The sequence below is a fragment of the Diadema antillarum genome, unplaced genomic scaffold (genome assembly GCF_040938485.1).
Source record: "Diadema antillarum isolate AM-2024a unplaced genomic scaffold, OU_Dant_1.0 seq00000665_RagTag, whole genome shotgun sequence".
In the NCBI taxonomy this organism is placed as follows: domain Eukaryota; kingdom Metazoa; phylum Echinodermata; class Echinoidea; order Diadematoida; family Diadematidae; genus Diadema; species Diadema antillarum.
The window spans coordinates 39,072-63,954 of NW_027271576.1; the positions used below are offsets into that span (position 1 = coordinate 39,072).

The 24,883-nt window shown below is 37.4% G+C and overlaps 1 protein-coding gene across 1 annotated transcript; it reads left to right on the plus strand.

Moving 5' to 3' along the window:
* Positions 1-380: 380 nt before the first annotated feature.
* On the plus strand, positions 381-18,481 carry LOC139736834 (transient receptor potential cation channel subfamily M member 5-like). Its single transcript, XM_071647496.1, has 15 exons — positions 381-385; positions 1,124-1,299; positions 2,064-2,185; positions 2,578-2,721; positions 3,516-3,593; positions 4,318-4,516; positions 5,381-5,594; positions 6,254-6,479; positions 10,844-10,972; positions 12,135-12,383; positions 13,967-14,141; positions 15,063-15,213; positions 15,682-15,866; positions 16,495-16,624; positions 18,415-18,481. The coding sequence occupies exons 1-15, from the start codon at positions 381-383 to the stop codon at positions 18,479-18,481; spliced, it is 2,250 nt and encodes a 749-aa protein (XP_071503597.1).
* The last annotated feature ends 6,402 nt before the right edge of the window (positions 18,482-24,883 follow it).

Here is a 24,883-nt window from a genome sequence, read left to right on the forward strand (position 1 = left end):
TAAACTCTACTAGAGTATCCCTTTGTACCCACATATTTATCTATACACAGGACTACATCTAACAACACGACGAATATTTGGGGAAACCCACGACAATCTGCGTATTTATCTTGACAAGTGACAATCTTATGGATAGAACTTGCTTGGGTCTGTTCATTTTAATTGAAATCGCATGATTTCATAGCTACTCACAATAAAACTCACCGGTCCTGGGGAGGGTCCAGTTGACGCTCCATCGTCTGCTTCTGCCAGTTCTGGCTGATCCGGGGCGATACGACACCTTCTCTGAACGCGACTCGAAGTTTCGCGTCCACCCGAACCGACGTATAGCGATACGTCGGTTCGGATGAACGCCTTCAGCCAATTCGCGTTCAGGCAAAATGACGTATATCAAATTTCTCTGTTAAAAACACAAAATCCGGTTCCAAAATTTTGTGAGTAGAAAGAGTGTGTGCTGGGCTTTCTTAAAACGGCAAAATCTGAAATTCGAAAAATTTACCGAATTTTGACATATACGACGGTTCGGATGGTCGTCGACGTCATGATCCAAAGGTCCCGGGTTCGATTCCCAAGTCTCACAGAGCAATGTTGTGTGTAATCATACCATCCACACTACAATACTAACACTGACTAGTAACAGGCGAAACACTCTATCTGTCGGATAGGACATAAAAATGGAAGTCCCGTGTGTGTGATAGTCCTAACTCTTGCACGTAAAATATCCCGCTTTACGCGGCTTCTTGTTCATCGCAAAGAGCAGGGTGTTTAACCCGGTGAAGTGGTCCCGCCTAACATCCAACTGCCATGGACCCCTTGGAAGACCAGCTATTGCAGCTGAATATAGGCTATCCAGCCATCTTCTCAGATGGAAACAAAAAACAAGCAAACAAATAACAACAAAGAGAGGGTAGCTGTAGTTAAAAAAAAATAATTATAGAAGCTACAAAGTGATTTACGATTCTATCATAACATCTAATCAAAAAGTGTGTTGTTGTTATGGTTTGTGGAGGGGTTTTGTCGACTTAACTGAGTATTTGATTGCAAAGAACCAGTGGCTGAAACAACCCCTCGTAGAACACTCCCAACCCTCATTATGTTATATGCAACTTCAATGTCATTTAAGGAAACGATTAGATTGGGAGGAGTCAACCAGGCAACGCCTCGGCAAAGACGAATCGAACCTCGACATAGACACTACCATCGAATCCATCAAGGCATGCATGAGGAAGAAAGAAATGATTAGCCTGCTCTATGATGGTATGGACCTTCCCAACGTCATATTGGATATATGGGTCCAAGGTACGCCAATTTGTAATCTTATTGTAAGATTATCCACCACAGTATCTTTAAGACCATAGGAAAGATTGCTCATCGAAAATATTCGAATTTGTCAGGATCTGTACCAATGTGTGCCCGATTGTAGGTTTCACCTGCATGGTTATGATAGTTATGTAGTTCTGAGCATGATTTACGTTGACGTAATAGTACTTCGTTGGCATAGAAGTGAATGAATTCCATCTCCTCCCTTGAGGGTGCAGTGAGGAGGGTTGGGGAAGATTAAGGGGAGGCTTGTATTGTCCTCGTGTGACGTCTAGGGAAGAAAGCTAGGTTGCCTTTATCACAAGTCTTGGATTAAGTCATGTTTTAGGTGTGCTGGAAAAAGCGACACGAATCTCAATTGATTCGTGTTTGCGCCTGAGTAGTGGTACTGTATCTGACGACTTGCAAATTGCGGTGATGATTTGACTCTCCGATGTAATTAGCCATCTGAGATTCCCAAAAGGTGATTTTGCTTTAGACAGCTAGCTCGCCGTTGTGTATAACCACTCAGGGCCACAGTCTTTCTAGCGATACATTTTGTCGCCTTCAAAGATGAACGTAGACTGCGAGTTTACTGCCTATTTGTTTGCAATGTTCCGAAATAATATATCATGCAAGTTTTGTTTTTTGATTGGCTGGCTGTCTCGCTGATTGCCTGGTGAGTCATCTTTTCACTCACTTATATCTCCTCTTAAAGTAACTAGCCTCCTTCTGAAAAGGTCGACATTTTTTTTTCTTAACAGTCCCGCAAGCCAGCAACTCTCCCGACTGGACGACTGCTCTAAAGCTTGCTATGATCTGGGACCGGTTCGAGGCGGCGGAGAAGCTGTTCCAAGACAACCACGATCCGACTCGGGCCTACGAGGTAGCGTGATTCCGGTCTCCATTCATTTAATCTTTATGCCAAAGTTTCACTAAGTAATGGTGAGAATTAAAATGTCAAATCCAAGAGTGACGTCTTGTGACCGCACTGTGGTATAATGGATAAGACTCTTAAAGAAGGAGGTCACAAGTTCGTATTTCACCACTCATATAGGCATCTTGGGTTTTTTTTTTTCAAGGATGCCCTACTTATCTCAGGTGTAGAGATGGATAGGTAAGACCATGTCATTATTATTAGCATTCATTTCCCTAAGTTATGGTATAAACTTAATTGCAATGATGATGTCGAGAAAAGCTGATGATGATGACGATGACTTTCATTTCATATATCTTGTTTTTCTCTTTCTTTCTTTCTTTCGTAAAAATCTACCCCAGCCCCTAGAACTTTCAGAGTTACAGAGGATCTTCCACGAGGCAATATGTTGCAATAAAGTTGACTTTGTAAGACTCTTCCTGGAGCAAGGTGTGCACGTCCGTGACTACTTGACTGTCAGAGAGCTGGAAAGCTTGTACAATCATGTAAGACTCAGTTTGTATTTACAGGGAGATTTCTGAAAGTTAGAATTTAGTCTGGAAAGAAAGAGTGAATTATTAGGCACAGCACTAAAATATCAAAATCGGACACAAAGTACGGAAGTTAGGAAACTGTTAGGCTGGACAATCTTTAACAAACTGTTCTTGAACATATCAATATAACTGTGGAAATGAGTCAGCTGATGCCGTCACGGTCTGATCCTAAAGTTCGATGAGCTATGCATAGAAAGCAAATGATCATCCACTGCGAGGGCGATGGTACTAAGCACCTAACATCACCTAGGTGATGTTAGATTCCATTGCCTAAGAAATAGAAGATGATTATTTGCTTATATCCCACATCTATTGACAAACTTGAGATTTGATACAACATGTATTCAATCAACCACGCAGATTTTTATTTTATAATCGTGCTAAATATTACAACACAGACGGTATACAACCACCGTCCGCGGCAGTCGAATGAACGAGACTAACGTTAGATCTAAGACGATAACAAGCGATACTGAATTACTGATGTGTATCGATAATTGTGCTTATGGCGTTGGCGCATCTACCGGACTTGGCCGTGGCCTTTAGATGCTGGCGATACCTTTATCGTTTGCAATCGCGGGTATGGTAAGAAATGCTAACAAAAAAGTATATCATGTGATGGTACCACAACATGGATGCTGAGGGGAAAACATCTCTTGGTAACGTGTTCTAGTGTTATCCCATTAGTCAAACATACTTATGAGGCATATGATATTCAATATCTATATGTTTTACTGTCATAATAGGTCAACACCAACTCCGTTCTGTTTCATCTTCTGAAGCAAACCTCTTCTTGTCGCCAAGACTCCAGCAGCACAGAGAAGGTATCAAATAGCCTAGATCTCCATGTCTAAGTCCACATTGTCTGCGAAACATGTGAGGGTTAATTGTTTCGCCCAGATATTGGACCATGTATGGGACTGTCCAAATCATCTTCAGATTCCGGAAAATACTAGCTTTTTAAATCATCTTTTGAAATAAATCTCACGTACCACGTTAAAGTCTCTTCACTCTCTGTTGCATGAAACAGATGCCATAGATAATATTTCTCTCTCTCTTTTTTTTTTATTGTACTTCTACCGATGTCTGTTTAGAAATCTCTATCATTTTACTTTACTCTTTTGTCCATAGGTGCTTTGGACTGTGATTTCATGAAATGATGACGATGTATTGGCATTTTTTGATGTTGTATTTTAAAAAGGAATTCAACAGTATACTTTTTATTTTAATAGATATTATTGCTTGGTCTTAATTTCTTCAAAGTTCCCTTAAAATAAGCCCTGTCCAGTACTTAGATTTTACGATCCCTAATAATATCAATGTACATTTATGATCAGCATCATAGAAATAGATATTCATTCTGCAAATTTTTTGAATGACTATTGTTCTGCACTCAAGCACGATGACTTTTTTCTTTTTATGATTGAGGTAACTTGCATCTTTCAAACTGATTTTATGGTCGTACTATGCAAGACATTAAAGGAAGGATGACCCTGCTGATAAAAAAAAAAAAAATATGTATATTTCTGATCATTTGATATTGACTAGAACCTCTTCACTGTGTCAGATGTTGGTAGACTGATAAAGCACCTCACTTCGTCTGAGTACGAAACGGAGAACCGATATTACGTCCGAGCATCGGTAAAACAACGAGCCGCGACGTCAGTACGGCGAACATCTTTTCCTCAGACGAACGAGCAAGAAGACGAAGATATAGGACGATACCGGTCAACTAAGAAACAAAGAGGTTAACAGCGGTTAATGTATAAGGGTCATCCCACGCGAGCTCGACATCCATGAGTCATACGCCCCACGAGTTAGACACTGAGAAAAACAGGCCCACTGTAGCTAGCACTATTAAAAGTGGCCCATGAGCTACAAATTTTGCCTATAGTGTGTGGGCCTTGTTTTCCTAGTGTCTAGCTGAAGAACTGTATAGATAGATCGTGGACCTATAGTTGATGTCAGGCTCGTAGGTCTTGGCGAATTGCTCACTTAGTGTCTAGTTCTTTTTGCTGTAAATGACTCGTAAGATGTATAACTAGTGGGCTAAATGACTCGTGGGCTGTTTGACTCGTAGGTTGTATGACTCGTGGATTGTGTGATTCGTGGTTGTCGAGCTTGTGACGTGCACCAACTCATGGCACGAAGTAACTATTACATGTGCTCACGTTACATACAAATAAAGCACAAAGCGTTTTCTGAAACTGCACCCAAGTGTTTGCGATTTGCTGAGTCTCACCTCCCTTCTCACAGACAATCCTTGTTACGGTTACGCCTATTCCTAAAAGTAGAGGGGCTTTTGAAAAGAAAAACTGGAGAAGATACGGATTTCGTCTCCGAAAGTCACTATTGATTTACTCACGTATTATACAGAGAAACGCCAGGTCTAAAAGCGTTGAAGATGCTTGTGACGAATGTGCATGACCATAAAATATAGAGTCTTCATTATGATACTTGAGATTAACATAACAAAACTTTCCCAAAACCAATCTACTTATCATGGTTGAATGACAAGAGGAAAATATCTCTCATTCATCCATCACATCGTAACTCCTTTTTTTAAAAAGAATTTCTAGAAAATTTCTTATTAATTGATGCCTTGCTCCAGGTTCCAGTTCGATCTTCCGCTTTGATGAGCCGTTCCAGGAGTTGTTCCTCTACGCCGCTCTCAGAAACCGCTTCGAGATGGCCAAACTCTTCTGGGAGAGATGCAGGGAGCCCATAGCCGCCGCGCTGACCGCCACAAAGATGCTCGAAACCATCTCCTTCGTCCACTACACTAACTTTCCCGACGAGTGTGAGAGTATGAAAAGCACCACCATGTAAGAATAGCGTCTCGATCATTTTATTGTGTCTTGCATATAGGGTAATATAATATGCCGAGAAACGCACACGTATACATGTGAACATACAGTTAATACACACTGACAGCCGCACATTGTGGCACTGATATCATTGTTCTTGTCTGCCTTGTGTACTATAACATAACAGTGTCGGAATGTCAGAGTCTGAGTATTTGTTCCAAGTTCATCTTATCACTGCCGGCAACCACGGATAGCCTAGATTAGTGGTACAACGTCGCTGCCCGAAAAGACGTTAATGATAGGTTCGATTCCCCCTGGTTCTTTTTCCCCGACATGTTTATTTCGATGTTGCGATTTTACAAATACATTTTGTACGAGAGGGTGACACTTGATTACAAAACAAACAAACAAACAAATCTGTACAGGCATATCTTCACCCCTCTGCAGTAATAATTATCCTGCGTTCACCATTTTGCTTGTTTGGTTAGGTCAGACAGATGGTTTATGAATGAAGTAGAAATACTCAGAGAATCATTATCGTTCTCCCCCCTCTTCTTCTTCTTCTTCCTCCACCTCCTCTTCCTTCTCTTTTTCCTTCTTCTCCTCGTCCTTCTCCTCATCATCATCCTCCTCTCCTTCTCCTCGTCCTCCTTCTCATCCTCATCCTCGTCGTCCAGGAAACTGGAACAAATGGCAGTGGACATCCTGGACGAGTGTCAGGACGAGAGTGCCGCCAGGACGACCGAACTCCTCACGGTGATCCGACCCAACTGGGACAACACCTCCTGTGTCTGGATCGCTTTCAGCGCACAAAATCTGGTCTTCACCTCGCACATCAGCGTACAGACAGTACTCAACCGGATGTGGTTGGGAGACATCTCTTCTCTCGTCTCCTCCAAACTGGTTCGTAAAGAATGATGTCTCTTGGATGTATCACGACATTCTCGCTCTCTTCTCAAGGCGATCAAAGTTCAGATTTGGTTGTCTCTCTAAAGGCATCTCTGGTAAAACCCCCGAGCTATTCGTTTGGCACTACTACCAAATGGTAGTTTTCACCGTTAATTTGTTTGTTTGTTTGTTTGTTTGTTTTTGCTTTTCCATGAACTTTTTAAAACCAAATCTATAAGGCAGTTTTTTTTTTTATAGGAGAAATAAATTTATTACAATTTAAGTCTTTAGATGAGATTAGATCTCAAGATAGTCGACGATTTGAAAATACGGCTCTCGCGTCCTTAACATCGATAATATTCCTACAATAACAAGTCAAATCAACACAAATGAATATGTCATGTGAAATTAAGTCATGCTGACATGAAGAAAAAAATGCATCATGTTAGTAATATCGTAAACTGTGCCGGGTCTACCTTAATTCGAAGAAACCTCGATAAATTTAGGAGAATCGAAAAAAATGTTGAATGATAAATAAATCGACGCCTGTTGGTGATTTTCAAATGTACTAAAGTTGTCAAATATTTATTTCAACATCGTGAGTTTGGTAAAAAGATTTCTTCTTTTTTAGTCTATGTCAAAGCTCTCTGGACTTTTCTTTTGAGTAAATATTGTGTGAGATTCACTCCTGAAATTCACCCCGTAAGCCGAGGTAAGGACATCTCGCTTTAAATCACACGTAAATGTTTGAATTACGTAGCTATTTATAATGAAGTATGAAAGATACGCCGTTGTTTTGCCTTTATGAAAAAAAAAATGTTGGAATTTGTGCAACATTCAACTTTACGTTACTGTTGTTGTTTCATTTGATAATCATGTACACACGCTTTGTGATAGAGGCAATTTTGTACGCTCCATGCTAAGAAATTCCGTAACAAGAGCGATGTTACATTTCCTCAATAGATATGGCTGGCGACCCTTTTTCCACCTTTAATGTGGTATATCCAGTTCGAAAGCGCCAACCAAGAAGAGCAAGAGCTGCAAGAAAGGACTACACTTCATGAGGTTACCAGATTTCTTCTTATTTCTCCACGTCTTACCCTTAAATTAACTATTCATAGTAACTTTCCCTTCCTTGTGGTTCCTGGACTCGTTGATATGTTTATGGTACACGTTGACTTAAATTAACACTGATAGATCTATTCAAATCATCCACATTTATATGAATCAAAACTAAGAATTGCATTCCATTCCCAGATCGTCTAACATTATCCCCCTCATGTGATTATGTAATGACTATACCCCAGGTGCTAATATCTTTATTGACCTGTCTTAACTTGCTTTTTCGATCAAAATAATGCTTGATTTCACAAATAACATCGACGGTGATATAACTCTATATGTTACACGTGGCACAATATCATTGATGTGTAAGTGAGAAAGCATGTCGACCATGATTTCAATGTATTATGAGATGTTTGTGTCAATCGTAATGTATTGTCTCTTTCTCTGTGGGAGTGATCTTGATCCATTGGAGGCCTTCATGTCTCCTAGACAGTATGTCCCCCCCCCCCCCAAAAAAAAAAAAAAGAAAAAAAAAAGATCGGATTTCCGCATTCATAACTTTCAATACAATCAAAGTGTCTGAATTCTATTTCATCATGTTCATGGTCTTAGAATGTAACATCTCACCAATATTTTGCAGAAAGCCCTATTCAATATAATCAAGTGGTCACAGAGAAATGTTGATTATTGTAAAGCATGCCATGGGTCTGTTTCTTCCAAGTTAAGCACTTGGATGCTCTTGGAACTGCATATCAATTTTTGAACACAATGGACAAAACGTGGAGGGAAGGGATTCCAACATGCTCCTATACAAAGATCCTCATTTCTCTCTTTGATCACTGAAGGAGAGAGTTTGATTTTAAGTAATCTTTTAGTACACCACGAATACGAAAAAAAAAGTTTACGAAACTAACAGTGTCTTTGCAATTTTCAAGGAAACAACTGATGTCGAGACTATTAGGAAGGCGAGTTACCAGCCACTCTCAACAGCCGATATTATAGGGTAACTATACGCCTCGAAAATTGAATTGAATTGAATTGAATTGATATACTTGTGGAAAATATGATAGTGTAATTAATCGTAAAAAGTGACTAAGCGCAGACATTATTACAGGGTAAATCCCTCGAATCGTGACGTACTAGTTAATATACAGTGCATAATCATTTATAATGTAATTAAGCCCTTTAAAGAAGTTTTGCAATCGGAGTTTGATATATCATATTTCTCTTATACCGGTATTATCTTCATTTGATGACATCCTAAGAAAGCCTGATTAATTATATCTATAACACCTCACTCGCTATGATTGGGTGTTCCTGGAATGTGTACAACAGCTGAGTATGAGGACAGATCAAAGGTGAAAAGTCGCAACAACTAAAGACCTAAAAAAAATAATTCTACATTTTGAAATGACACCCGGAGGTGTTAATCTAACACCATAAATGAGCATCGGAAATTTAACACCATCACCAGCTCGTTCAACATCGGACTTTTTGCAGTGTAATGATAGGAAATGATGAGTCAAACAGCACTCTCTTGAGCCCCCACGAGTTTAGAAACACCTTATTATGTTTTTCACATTTTTCTATTTCATTGCATTACATCAAACTTGTCTGTAAACTTCTGATCCTGGAACAAACCAGCGAGATTGGGAATTCCCCTGAAGGTGGCCTAACTTGCTTCCAACGAATGGTGGCGTTCTTTTCGTCTCCTGCGGTGAAGTTCCGGTTACACCTGGTATATTTGGGCATGGAGCTATACATCATGATTTCGGCTTAAATTGTTTAATTGTTATTAGTGTTTCTATACTGTGGTTTCCAATGTCTTTCTCGGTATAATACAATAAGAAAAGCAAGCACAACTCTGCATCAAGTGTAAATAACAAGGTATTCAATTAGAATTAGTTCGATAACGATTCGTTTGAATTGCCCAAGAATTCTATTGGCTTTACAAATCCTTAAGACACTATTATAGATCTGATGTACGGAATGCTCTCCCAACCATTTGAAGAAATTCACATCCTTCTTAAAACCTTTTAAAAGAAAATAAATCCCCCGCATTTTGCACCCCTTTTTTGTGAGTAAATCCTTGAGAAGGGTTTGCTGTAGTTGTTATCACGAGGAAAGGGCTGTTACCTCGTCAAACATCATTACGTATGTTTGATGGAAGATAAAATGCAACCATTTACTGTATTTTTCATTTCAATCATTTTGTTTGTTACCTATATGTTATCATCATTCATTCATCTGTACATTATATCCGTGAAAAGAAGTTGCAGAAGTAAGTTGAAATTGAAAAAATATGATATGTGACCCTGCACCTCAAAACAAACAAAAAGTCGCCAGACATGAATTTTTAGTTAAAACCATATTCTGAAAGAGCAGACTTTAAGCTTTAAAATGATGTATAACTCAAATCAAATGGACTCTCCTAACCTATCTAAATATTGGAAAGAAAGCACAAACTCAGGAAAAGTGTGAACTGAGAAAAGAGGCTCTGAAGTACAGTGTCTATTCAAGCGCTTAATCTTTACCAAACCGTGCTGGCTGTTAGATGAATGGGACAAAAAAACAGGAAGTAAACCACCAGAGTAACAACAATGAAGGGATTATCAGATTAAACTGAAATTAAGCATGCCTCATTAACACATTCTGTCCATAATTAATGCCAACTTTCAAAGCAGTAGCACTATCCTTTCAAAAGTTATTAGAGTTGAAAGTGAAGAGTGTGGTCAAGGTTTTTCAGAAATGAAAAAGGGATTTTAAAGATACACCTAATCACACTCTTCTACCAAAAATGTTCAAGATAAACTGCTAAAAAAACACACTTTCCTGCCCGTTTTATGATACCAAATTTTAGCATAATGTAAAGGAAGACCCGCTCTTTCAGAAAATATGAAAAAGTCAAGATCGGCTAGGTTGACCCATTTCACTTATTTTCATCCTCACGCAAAATCAGTGTGTGCGACTTTATGTTCGTTTTGAGGTGCACGGTCACATATCATAATGGCCTTAAAAAACGTAGCAATATATTGTATCAGAATGGTTACAACATGACATTAAAATTTGCTACGTACCGTGAGTGGAGAAACAATGCTTTGGTAATACAATCTGCAGAAATAAAAGAGATCTATCAAATCTAATATGGTAACAAGTTAGTGCTGAAAACACACATGGTACACTCATTGCTTTTAATATAATTGCTCCGCAATGTTCCGTAGCAAATTCTCATTACGTTGAAATACCACCTCGACGTCACCATTCATACTCAAGTTTTGTCTAATTTTTCTGTCGTCCTTCTTGACATTCCCCAGATTGTGTACCTTGTATTTCTGGCTCAGTTCAGCTACGTCATGCTGTCAAATTTTCACGAAGATATATCCAGACCGGAGGCTCTTCTCATTTTCTGGGTCCTCACGCTGTTCTTGGACGAAATCAGGCAGGTGCGAAACTTCACTGTGGATGACGCTAATACTTAAGGCGCTCCTCCTCCAGGGTTGGAAAATGGGAAAAGCTATCTCGCATACTTGCAGTGCAGGATTTTTTTTTGTTTCTTTGCTTGATGTTGTTGTTCTCTTTGTTTTGTTTTGTTGCTTTTTGTTGTTGTTGGTGCTGTTGTTGTTGCTGTTGCTGTTGCTGTTGCTGTTGCTGTTGCTGTTGCTGTTGCTGTAACTGCTGTTGTTGTTGTTGTTGTTGTTGTTGATGATGATGATGATGATGTTTTTTGTCTGATGGCCACGTCGGGGGATTAGCGTGGCAGATCTAAAGCTCGCTGAGGTGTTGCTCAAACGTTACTCGAGAATCGAGCAAAGGTGACATGCTCCCTTGAAAATATACCTCTTGCCACTACTTGTTGCCCTATTTAAAAGTCTTTCATCAGTAGCAATTTGCATCAATTGCTGAGCGATTGGTTAATGTCAAGTACGTCAATTATATCAATTGTGGCCAGCACTTCAAAGGTATTGCGTTATGAAATGCTTGCTCTTATCAATAGTAGTCATTCGTCAATCTAAGTTTCTTGTTTGTCACATTTTTAATTGACGAAGCCTACCTCTCAGAAATGTCCTTCGTGCATGTAGAGGTTGAATACAGACAGCAAATTTATCATTGATGGCACTAATTACCTCCTTCTGAAATGTCCAGGATATAGGGAAAAAATTCTAGAAAAATTCCCCGCGAATATCTGCGGTTCAACTTTATCAATGTGGTTCAACTTTATCAATTGATACTAAGTTATAAAGAAAGTGATACACTGTATTGCCAAACCCTCTCTGGACCGTCTTGCGGAGCAAGAAGACAATAGGCTCCGATCGTTGCTGTCTTTGACCGTGACGCAGAAGAGCGTAGTTGGAATTGATTCTCTCAGCCCTCTGAATAGGCCCTATTTTTAAAATTTGCCACCTGAAGATTATCACTTTAGGGTTCAGTAGAAATAGCTGTGGTCATTTCAGATTGCTGCCTGTGAAGATATGATAATTATAGACAATCTAAACTTTCCTAAATATTGTGAGTGGATCTTTCTAGCTTTCACGTAGATTTGGAATTGACAGTGCAAATAATTCGTTGTTGGAAATAATTGTTTTTTAATCTTGTTTTCACTCTCAGATTGTTGATATGGATAAAGAGACGTGGGAAGGCAAAATCAGAGTCTGGATAAACGACTCCTGGAACCGAATGGATATCTTCAACTTCCTCCTGTTTTTTCTGGGTCTCATACTGCGCATGTCCCACGCAAACCTCGAAGCTGCTCGAATCGTTCTCTGCGTCAATTTGATGACGTTCTTCATCCGGGTTCTTTACCTCTTCCTTGTCGTCAGAAAACTCGGCCCAAAACTGCTGATGATCGGGAAAATGGTAATATCTCAAGACCCTCGGCTCCCCATACGCCTCTCCCACCTCGCTTCTTTATGAATCTGACTGCTAATAATTGATTTGTGTATCCACTATCATTGATCGTGAAAATAAGTGCTCAATCTTAATGATTCGAAAAGTGCGTGTGATATGCCCATTACGATTGCAGTCACGTGATTATATATGACTTGATTTTTAGAAAGAAATCTGAGAAAAAGGATTCCCGGTACAGGTTAATCTGAACTAATTTATTCAACATTCAAAGCAAAATTCGAAAGTATTACATCAGACAGGATGTTTATCTCATTAGTAACTGAACCGCCCGAAACCGCCCTTCAGATTACTCCCTTAACCCTAACTAGGCCGGGCTATTTAGGTAGATCATAGAGCCGGGGGGGGGGGGGGGGGCTCCCAGGCCCCCCTCCATATCTCGGCCGTCGACCCTGCGATCGCGACGAAAATTCGCACACACATTGCCTATGACGTAATCTAAAGTACCATGAAGTTAAATTTTAATGCTTGATTATGCTAATTTATGCATAATCATGCATGAAATCAGACAATTTGGTATAAATCACTAAATAAAGCTCAAAATGGGCACTTTTTTGTGTAAATATTCTTTTTAGTGTCCTGAGCAAATATAAGAGAAAAAAATTGTGCCATCTGAAAAAATTTCTGAAGTATTTTATTGTTTTTTTAATTTCTTATGTATTTCTTTGTTTTTCCGACTTTATGTTTTCGATGAAACTTGTCCGCGACAATGTTCCGAACAAGAAAATATGTTATCAATTGATTTTAATCAATAAAACCCCAAAATAATCATGCTTTTATGAAATTTGCCTGTAAGCACAGTTTGCATTGAAATTGTACACGAATTCACGTTTTTGAGCAATTTTTGGTCTGACATGCACGTACATATTTATGCGCAACTTCGGAACCGTGCGCCCGGGCATCGCAAATTTGGTGTCAAAAGAAGCGGGAGACTCGAAAGAAAAAAGTCATGAAACGTCGCGGCGTTAGCTTTTCGCGTTAGCGATACATCGATACGCGATACATCGCGCGAAACGTAGAGGGCCCCCCCCCCCCCCCCCCGCCTAGTTAGGGTTAAACGCTCAAAACAGCCCGTCCTTTTTTTAAGATAGTTTTATGCTTTACTATTTTTATATTTCTCATATAGAACGTATAATTACGTAATTTGACAGAGGTCAGATGTAAACAAAAGTTTGCCGGAATTATTTCTGTGACACACAAGTCTCTTGGTAAAGTGTAAATAGGCTTTCAAATAAACGTAAGTTTCAATAGACAAAAATAAACATGCAGTAATCTATTTTTCATATTTTCAAAAGTTTTCAAAATAAGAAGATCTTGCTGTACCTTCAGAGGAACAATAGGCCATTATGTACGGAATCATCAGTTGCTAAAGGGATATACCACAGTTCTGCTGCAAATATTTGTAAATATTTCCAATACAAGTCATATCTCATGAAGAGCAGTCGTTGCAAAAACAAACAAACAATGAATCATTCAAGTCGTTTAAACTGCGATGTATGTATACCTAAAAGGGAGACTGTTTGTCTTCTTTTTAGATGATCGATCTTGTGATGTTTATCAGCATCCTGGTGATTTTCCTCTTGTCGTACGGGATCGCATCTCAAGCCATCCTCTACCCCAACCAGGAGGACCCAGTAGACGTCTTCAAGGGGATATTATATCGCGCCTACTTCCAGGTCTTTGGCGAGCTGTACTTGGACGTCATCATGGGTAATACACACAGAGACACGTGCATGTTTCTATGTATGAACCAACAATCACTTATAAATGCACACAGTTGTTATTCAACAATCTAGACATAAATAATCCAGTGAGCTCATTAATTGATGAAAGTACTCACTGATCAATCAATATCATAATTCTCGAGTCAGTCATTATGCCAATTGATCACTAATTAATCAAACAGGCCAGCACAAGCAATTGCTAGTGTTTATGCATCCGGACCAATAGGACACTCTAGATTTGCGGCTATTGCGTTGGCCGTTCTCCTCACTCCTCGAGTCGTGAAGACGCAGCCTATTGTATATACAAAGTAAAATGGCGCCCCATAAGGATCACTGCATCAAGTAGCTCTCTGCCGTGTGAATTTTAGGGGACGCAAAAATAACCCAGAACGACCGTGCATACTCAGACGACACGAGGTCGATTTTCATAAGCAAATTTGCGCATGCGCAGGTTTTTTTTTCTGTCTCTCTCTCTGAACGTCCGTGTGACGAAAATCTATAAATGTATATAAGACCTACTCCGTAATCATCCATATCACACTCACTGTTAAATCAAGACAGTTAGAATATGATTATATTAAGCCGCAGACCAACTAATACTCTTTCTGACTATTCAATAGACTAACTGAGAAATTAATGACTTTCCTGCTAAATGATTATGATACAAATTATTATTATTATTATTACTATTATTATTATTATTATTATTATTATCATTATTATTATTATCATTATTATTATTATTATTATTATTATTATTATTATTATTATTTAGTTCTCTATTTATTCATTCGACCAGGTAAATAATATAGGACACATATCATAAACATTACAAAATACTAATCCAGTCAATCGCTAGTCAATCAGGAAAATTGTCTCTGGATACAAACTGAATTCTAACACCTAGGACCCGAGGGTTGCACGAGGAATGAGACCATGATCGAAGAAGGCAACTACTCTCCCTGCCCGGACAACTCGTGGACAGGTCTGATACTCCTCGCTGTATACATGCTCATCAGTAATGTTCTCCTCCTCAACCTTCTCATTGCCATGTTCAGGTATGCCTCTGTTTGCAGATGAAACCTCTCAAATTGAATAGTTTTCTTGAGCTCATGGATTTCGATGCATGAAATAATATATCATATCAAATTTGCATACTTATGTCGACATAGCTTAGCAGCATTTGGTTTGTTTCTTTGTTCATTTGTTTGTTTGTTTTTGGCCAGGCGTTCACTGAAGTAAGATCACACACTCGTGTGTTCTTTGGTCGTACATTGTAGGTCCTTCGCGATCAGCTTCTAAATGCTTGGTATAGCACACAGAACCTTCCTGTTAAATTTTCTATTGTACAACGGGCTCTCTTATAGTGTCTATTACACGTTTCCTTTACAACCAGAGAACAACATTCCTTTTGTTTTTCATTCAAAATAATATAGCCCATAGAAATTTACGTCACACAGGCGCAAGATTTTGGTGTTTTTTTTTTCTTCAACCGTCATTTTTCTAAATTGTTCTGAAAACACCAGCTACACATTCAGCACGGTACAAGACAACACAGATGCTTTTTGGAAGTTCCATCGCTACAGACTCATCAAGGAGTATATCGACAAACCCTTTCTGGTTCCACCGTTCATCATCGCTGCTCATCTCTACCGCCTCATCAGGTATCTCTCCTCCCGACGGTGCGGCGAGGATAACGAAAAGCTTCTCGGTAAGCTATTTACCAACCTGCATTGGTCTTCATAGACACCCGCTTCTTTGCGACGACAGAAGAGCAAAAAACGATTGTTTTCAATGAAAAGCCTAACACAAGCGCACACCGAGACACGCACCTTGATGTGTGAATATAAATGTATATATGTGTTTAATATTCATACACACACAGGTATTATATACTGTCAGTATTACTATATTTGAATATATATATGTATACATTATGTACATTATATCGTATTATATATATGAACATATTATATTCGTCCCTTTTAACTTATTCTATAGATCTACTGCACAATAATATTCGACGTGTTTCCCTTATTGATGATAATGCCTCTTTTAAATCAGAGGAACACTATGTTACAAACTTGTTTACGACGGAAATGGTGACTTAAACATTAATCTCTGACTTAAAAAACACAAGTTTTGGATTTTGATGTCATTCTTCTTTTTTTACCTAATTTGCATACTTTTTACCAAGCACGTTCGATTCATTTTGTGCCTTGATCATGTTGATGAGCATATCATGACAAAATGGAAATTGGAAAACGTCAATGAATGAAAAAGGTACATCCACAAAGTCAAATATTCATCTTATTCCATGCTTTCGCATCGATCCTCAGATGAAGAGCCTACAGTTGAACTCCAGTCGCTGATTGGCTGGGAGTCATTACAGCTCGAGAGCTACGTGGCTAAACAGCGGCAGACGGACGTCACTAACGTTGGGGAGCAGGTTCAACGCTTGAACAGAAGGTACTAAAAATGATATTGGCTCTGCACGGTCATTTCCTTTGTCAATAATGATACCTCTCCCCCAGAAGATGTCAATGGTATTTTGAATATAGTGATCCTGATAATGTTAATTACACAGTAAATTGTACATTACTATTCTAGCATCATGATGTATATTATTGATTTTTTTTTCCTTACCATAACTGTTTTATAAGGGCATGCATGTTGGGTTTCCTGAAGTGGTGCATAATTCAACGTGACAATTTGACCAGTATTATGTGTGTAACAAATGAATATGTTTAGTATAATATGTGTGTTTCTGGATTTATGTGTGTGTGCATGTGCATATGACCGCAAGAAAATATTGTTTTCTATCTTGCAGAATTGAAGAGATTGAGCGTGCAGCAAGTGTAGAGAGGGAAAGAACGGCAAGTCTCACACGACAGGTGATGATGATAAAGATTTCCATTCTATTCTATCTTACTAATTTCTTTTTTTTTTAAAATAATGATCACCCCGTCAATGTACAGGCATGCTAACCTGGAAACATTAAACTGCACATTACCTGAATATGAGACCATTCTGAAGCAAATAATTTTCACACAACAATAGATATACAATGTACGCTTAATGAATCCCACAAGGTAAAGGAGCAATGGTAAGACATTAACGAATTTTGAAAGAGGAAGTTGTATAGCTATTGTTTTTACAATTATTTTTTTTAGATATAGTTTTGTGAAGCGTTATCTACATGCGGAATGTTAAGATTTCATATCTCTGCTGTATCGATGAAAATTTTACGAAGCTGCTTGTGTGTCTGTGGGGTGGCTTTTAACGATTTTATCATTGTTGTGACTGCAGTTGATAACGGCATTAAGCATTTGTGGTGTTTTTTTTTGTTCTATAATAGGCTTAGCTCTCGCGATTCCTTCGAGGAGTGATTAGGGCGTTAAGGTGCCTTGAACACTATGTTTTTACTGGGAACTTAACGCCCCTATCATGCCTATCGTTGTCACCCGACGAGATGTTAATGATGGGAAATGCCTTACATGTTGATTATAGTAGGTAAAACGTGTCACAGGTTATCAAATCTTCTTAGTCGGATAGTATTGAATTCCCCTGAATTCATCGCCGATTCGGATTTTCCGCCCATTTTTTTTTCGTAAGTTTACAATACATTTTGATAAACATCTTGGGAAAGGTTTTAATGAATGGCCAATTTACGGAGGAAACAGATAACCACAACAACCAATACGACACAATACTACTATAATCATACACTCATTGATTTTTGCTTGTCATTAATTCTTCCACTGTACCATAGCATCCTGTGTTCTGTATTACGTTTTCGAACCATTCGCATGTCCATACAATGTCCTCTATATACACTTTGATATATCATATGTATTCGTAAAATATCTTTAACAAATGTTTTGTTAGAATTACGTCCATTTCAACCATGCTCATTCCAAGTATACCTGACTGATTATTACTTCTATCCCAAATCCCATATACCTCCGTTTATACATATTTATTTATCATTCCATCTGTTTGTACAAACAAATAAAGCCAATGAATATGAATATCGAAAATAGTCAAAACAAATCTGCCGGCACCTGCACATCGTTTGTTACTAATTTGATTACACCTTCATGTAATACACACCAAAGATGACACATGACAATATCGCATATCAGCATTATACCACTATACCCAATAAAAGCTATGAATCAATAACCCATTGATAATTATCAGAAGATACCCTTTAGAGATAGGTGCAATCATTTTTCAATCTCTTTTCTCATTGACAGATGCATGATCAGCTTCAAGCTATGGGGGAACAGCTGTCAATCTTGCTTCAGAGGACCGAACATTTGAATACGCTATGCTAGTGTCGTATCCGTGCACATGGGGCGGTTTCCAAATCTGTCATGTTTCAGCCATCCCTGCTACAGAACACGCTATAATGTTGAAAAATGGACTATGTGGCATCTCTGAGCATGATGGTTGATGACATATTAACAAATGCCAAATAACAGAAATTGAATGCGACGTTTCCACCCTACAGTCATAGTGCCCAGGAAATATCAGATTTGATTGTCAGATCACTCGTGCATCGTTAGTTCATAATATGTGTATTCTTTTTCTTTTTCCATTCCCCTGTATCTTCTGAGGACCCTATATATGTCGTTTACTTAATGTCTCAATCGCACTATTACAATATTTCCAGCGTCTCTATCATAACAACTGTCAATTTGTGAAAAGCATGTGATTTATTTCGTTCTCCCCTGTATAGTATAATTGCTATATTTCTCTAGTTTGATCCTAGATGTTGTACAGTGCACTCCCATTATAACGAACACGGTTATAACGAAATTTCGTTGTAACGAAGTAAATCTTCTGGTCCCAAAATTATCAGCATTAAAGTCTGTGGTAAAAAAAAAATCGCTTATAACGAACACGGTTATAGCGAAATTTTCGTTATAACGAAGTCTTTTCCGAGCGCCAAAGACAAAGAAAAACAAAAGAAATGTGCTCCGTTATAACGAAATGCGAATTGCTTTCGAAAATACCTAACGGAACAAGCATTTATAGCGTCTCTGCATGGGTGAACGCTTCACACCACTGTGTGTTCGCTCTTTGTGTCACGCACAGTTTCTGAGGGGAACTTGCGTTTATTATTGTGATTCAGTTATCCCATCACATTTCACATAGCTTTCCAGTGTATGATGAGTATTCAGTAAACAGAATATGATACACAAATGTACGTGGTTTCCTTGTTTTCGTTATATATTGTATTTGTTCGGTTATAACGAAATTTCGTTATAACGGAAGAAAACTGCCGGTCCCGAGCATTTCGTTATAACGGGAGTGCACTGTATTCGTGCTCCGTATATATATATTTTTTTCATCAGCTCTCGATTCAAATTTTGATAAATTGACGGTCATGTTCTATGTTAGTAATATCATGCTGCACATCCAAGCTGGATATCATTATCATTCTATCCTGTTATATTTGATGCATTTTTTTTTTCATTGATAAACGTGAAACAAATTGAATTGAATTGAATTGAATTGAATTGAATTGAATTGAATTGAATGTAATAAGATTGAAACATCCGGTCCAGGACACAATGTCTGATGATCATTATTGTTGTGTCATTATACCCCTTTTTTCTTTTACTTTTATTACATAAAGTGAATGTATAAATCTAGGTAGGTTTTAAAGTGACGATTGGATAATTTTGGGGTATTTTTTCATTCATCTCTTGTACTTGTATGTGATATTTTGATTATTCGTATGTTTTGATAATAATGTGTATCTTTATTTTTATAACTCCATTGTATTTGTGTCTACGGGAATGCATTAGAAGAGGGCTCACATGCCTAAGGGCAACAGTAAAATAATGATTTTTGTGAGCCCTAGCCCATGTATTGCTTCCTTGTTCATACTTTGTATTATATGTCAACTGTGCCATTTCCATGTGAATGTATGTTAATGTTATTGTCATTTTCATTCGGCTGAATAAAAATAGCATTAATAATAAAGACAATAATAATTATAATAATTATAATGATAATTATTATTATAACTATGATGATGATGATAACAATAATAATAATAATAATAATAATAATAATAATAATAATAATAATGTTAATAATAATAATTGCAAGAAGCGATTTTGTGAAGCTTACCGAAACCTTCTTACAATCCAACCAAGACGGTCACCAGAAGGAATAATTACAACAAATTGGTTTGACACTCTTTACAGATGATTATGTACTCTTCCACTTCTCACATACTTACCGTCATTTTAGATAAAAGAATTGTTTCCTGTATTTGTGAGGCCGTGGTTTTTAGTTTCAGTGAAAGTAAAAGCACCTAGGTCAAGTGTGTCGTTTTGAGTAGACTCGAGACATCATAACAAACAGGAAATACAAGTAATCGTTTTAGGTCATTATAGTCATCAATGTAATGATTAGTGTATTTCAATTCTATGGTCAAATTACGAGTTCCCATGTCCATATAATTCACATTATCCATATCAATTAATTCCCTTTGAAGCTTGTCAGAAGTTTTGTACCATATAGGACGATATCATCCCGTAGAAATAATGCAAAGGCTCTGAATAGCTGTTCGCTCATGATACCTGACACATTGTCACATCTAAACAGAAACACCCACATACCAGGCCACATGTTTCCTTTTTCCTCTTTGCTGGTATTGCTACAAATCTTCATCCCGTATGAGCCCTGTAGAAAAAAAAAAGAATATTGCCACATTTCCTATCCTTTTGGTGGTACAATATGTATTCAAAAACATTCATCCCGTAATAGGCCTGTAAGGGAAAAAATCTTTTTTGATAAATTGACGGTCATGTTCTATGTTAGTAATGTCATGCTGCACATCCAAGCTGGATATCATTATCATTCTATCCTGTTGATGCATTTTTTTTTTCATTGATAAACGTGAAACAAATTGAATTGAATTGAATTGAATGTAATAAGATTGAAACATCCGGTCCAGGACACAATGTCTGATATGATCATATTGTTGTCTCATTATACCCCTTTTTTCTTTTGCTTTCATTACATAAAGTGAATGTATAAATCTAGGTAGGTTTTAAAGTGAAGATTGGATAATTTTGGGGTATTTTTTCATTCATCTCTTGTACTTTTATGTGATATTTTCATTATTCGTATGTTTTGATAATAATGTGTATTTTTCTTTTCATAACTCCATTGTATTTGTGTCTACGGGAATGCATTAGGAGAGGGCTCACATGCCTAAGGGCAACAGTAAAATAATTACTTATGTGAGCCCTAGCCCATGTATTGCTTCCCTGTTCATACTTTGTATTATATGTCAACTGTGCCATTTCCATGTGAATGTATGTTAATGTTATTGTCATTTTCATTCGGCTGAATAAAAATAGCATTAATAATAATGACAATAATTATAATAATTATAATGATAATTAATACTATCACTATGATGATGATGATGATAATAATAATAATAATAATAATAATAATAATGATAACGATAATAATAACAATAATCGCAAGAAGCGATTTTGTGAAGCTTACCGAAACCTTCTTACAATCCAACCAAGACGGTCACCAGATGGAATTATTACAACAAATTGGTTTGACACTCTTTACAGATGATTATGTACTCTTCCACTTCTCACATACTTACCGTCATTTTAGATAAAAGAACTGTTTCTCGTATCTGTGAGACCGTGGTTTTTAGTTTCAGTGAAAGTGAAAACACCTAGGTCAAGTGTGTCGTTTTGAGTAGACTCGAGACACCATAACAAACAGGAAATACAAGTAATCGTTTTAGATCATTGTAGTCATCAATGTAATGATTAGTGTATTTCAATTCTATTGTCAAATTACGAGTTCCCATGTCCACATTATTCACATTATCCATATCAATTAATGCCCTTTGAAGCTTGTCAGAAGTTTTGTACCATATAGGACGATATCATCCCGTAGAAATAATGCAAGGGAACTGAATAGCTGTTCGCTCATGATACCTGACACAATATCATATATCTAAACAGAAACACCCACATACCAGACCACATGTTTCCTTTTTCCTCTTTGCTGGTATTGCTACAAATCTTCATCCCGTAAAAGCCTTGTAGAAAAAAAAAGAATATTGCCACATTTCCTATCCTTTTGGTGGACCCAGGTATTCAAAAACATTCATCCCGCAATAGGCCTGTAGGGAAAAAAAAAAACTCTCCGTGGTTATTTTTTTTTTCCTGTTTGTTTGACAGTCATGGCTTGCTATACTACTGCCACATTTACTATTCCTCTGTGGCCGTAATAGGCCTATGGAAAAAATACAACAACTATACGTATCTGAGGTTATGATATAATGTGTGTGTGTGTGTGTGTGTGTGTGTGTGTGTGTGTGTGTGTGTGTGTGTCACTTTTTTTCTCTCTTTCCCATGTCAAACGTTTGGTTAGCTTCGGTTTTGTGTCTACTGTCTAGGAAACAGGTAACCATGTACCACATGTATGTACATCGTAGTGTGATTTGGTGTGCAAGTGTTGGTGTTTGTGGGTGCGCACTTGTGGGTATGTTTGTTGATGTTTTGTGTGTATATGGGTGTGTGCTGAGGGTAAGCTACGGGGGGAGGTATATTAGTGGGGAAATAAGTGGGGATGGTCGGGTTTTTTTAGGTAGATGTAGTTAGGTAATAGTAGAGTAATGGTTAAGGGGGTTAGGCAGGAATACGGTTTGTTTTGATAATATACACATACGGGGGGGGGGGTAGGTTGGTTGGTTAACTAAAATGATGAGTTTTGTTCTTTTTTTCAGTTTATGACAAGTTTTGGGAAATGATGTATTCTCAAGAGAGTGTAAGAGAATTTATGTAATGAAGCGGATATTGAGTAACCTGATCAAGTTGATCGAGATATTTTTCCCTTTTAAGAGTTATGCTTAATCTGATATATATTTATGTATATAGCGTGTGCTCTGCAAAAAAAAAAGAAAAAAAAAAGAAGGAAGTTATGTTAAAAAAAAACTGATTTAGTAGGACAATTTCTTTTTGGGTGTGTGTGTAATAAGGCACATTTGGATTGGCTTGATTAGGCTGATCAAAATAGCCTTTTCTGAGAGTTATGTAGAATTTAATGTCATTTTTCTTATAAAAACATGGTATGATTTGGAAAAAACTCAAATATATTGTACTGTATGTTGGAAAAATGATTCACTAGCACAAGACTCTGAAAGAAGAACACAGCTGTTTTTTTTTTTGTAATATTAATTTCATTGTTGATATGGATTTGATATTGAATGAAACTCAAATAAAGAATATCATAAAACAAAAAAAAAGTGTGTGTGTGTGTGTGTTTGTGTTTGACAGGTGCATGAGCTTCTCCAGTCCACGATTGGTATATGATTTGTGATAAAATACGATTGTTCTATTCCATTATAAAGAGGATATTTTGATTTCTTGACTCGAATAGCTATCTGTGTATAGTTACATCGGAAATATTTGTCAACTACCAAATGACTACGAGGAGCTTCGTTCCAAAAAAGGAACTTAAATGTTTCTTTTTGTCCTTTTTTTCTGAGACTGCCATTTCTAACAATCAACAGCTTAAGATGGCAGACTACTTTATTCTTTATTCAAACTTTATTTTCACTTTTTTTTCAACTCCTGCATTTTTCTTTTCTACCTCAAACTGGATATAAGTAAATCGTTGACTTCTTTGATTTCATCGTATTTGTTCAAAAACTTTTAAAAGTATCGTTATCATTCTACTGTAAATTCATTACGTAGATTTTTGTTCAGATACATGTACCGATAATTCCCGAACCTGATTTTCATGGAGAAATGCAGAAATAAAATCAAACTGAACTGAAAAACTCAACTGAACCGTAAACATTCAATTTGATAATACATATGCTCTTAAATCCGCAAAATTTTCATACCCTGGCAAGTGAAGAATATATACCCTATCATAATTTGCCAATATCACCAATAGGTTACAAAAGATTTTTGAATGACAAATGGAATGGTGGATGGATATACAGTTTCCGATGACTGGACAGCTCTCAGAGACTGACGGATCGATCAATGATTTCTTCCCGGTTTACACATGAATGCCCCTAGCAAGAAACCTGATATTTATGATGCTATCCTTCTAAAACATTACCAGCTTCTGATTTACATATTACGATGTTCCCAAGATATGTTCTCTTAAATATATAGAATGAAGTTTCATTGTTTGTCGATACTTGGCTCCGATATCACGATTTGTATCGATGATTTCTTTTGAATGTTGATAATTCATTGACAGAATTATTATCGACTAAAATCCATTAAGATTGCAATAATCAATGGATGTAGGCGCACGCTTGTCTACAGTTTATGTATGTCTAAGCCCGTAAATGTCATGACTGTCCGTAGGCTTACTGTATACGTGCTGCACGAATTATTATCCATAGGAGGTTAATTATAGGAGGACCCGCGTAGTGCCAGATTGATATATTAAACTGTGTGTGATGGCTTTATCTGGAAACAAAAGCTGCTGATACGTATCTTTGAATGCCTGATATTCTGTTTCAATACCTTTGTTCTCCAGTCAAACTTGTGTATAAGATGCCCTGAGTTCCAAATTGTCGCCACTGTAAATGAATTAGTTTTATTTTAATATTTTAATTTCAGTCATGGTCATTATCCTCTTAGCAATTTTTACTTTTCGAAATGCTATTATTACTACGGTTAACATCATTTTCGCCCGTAA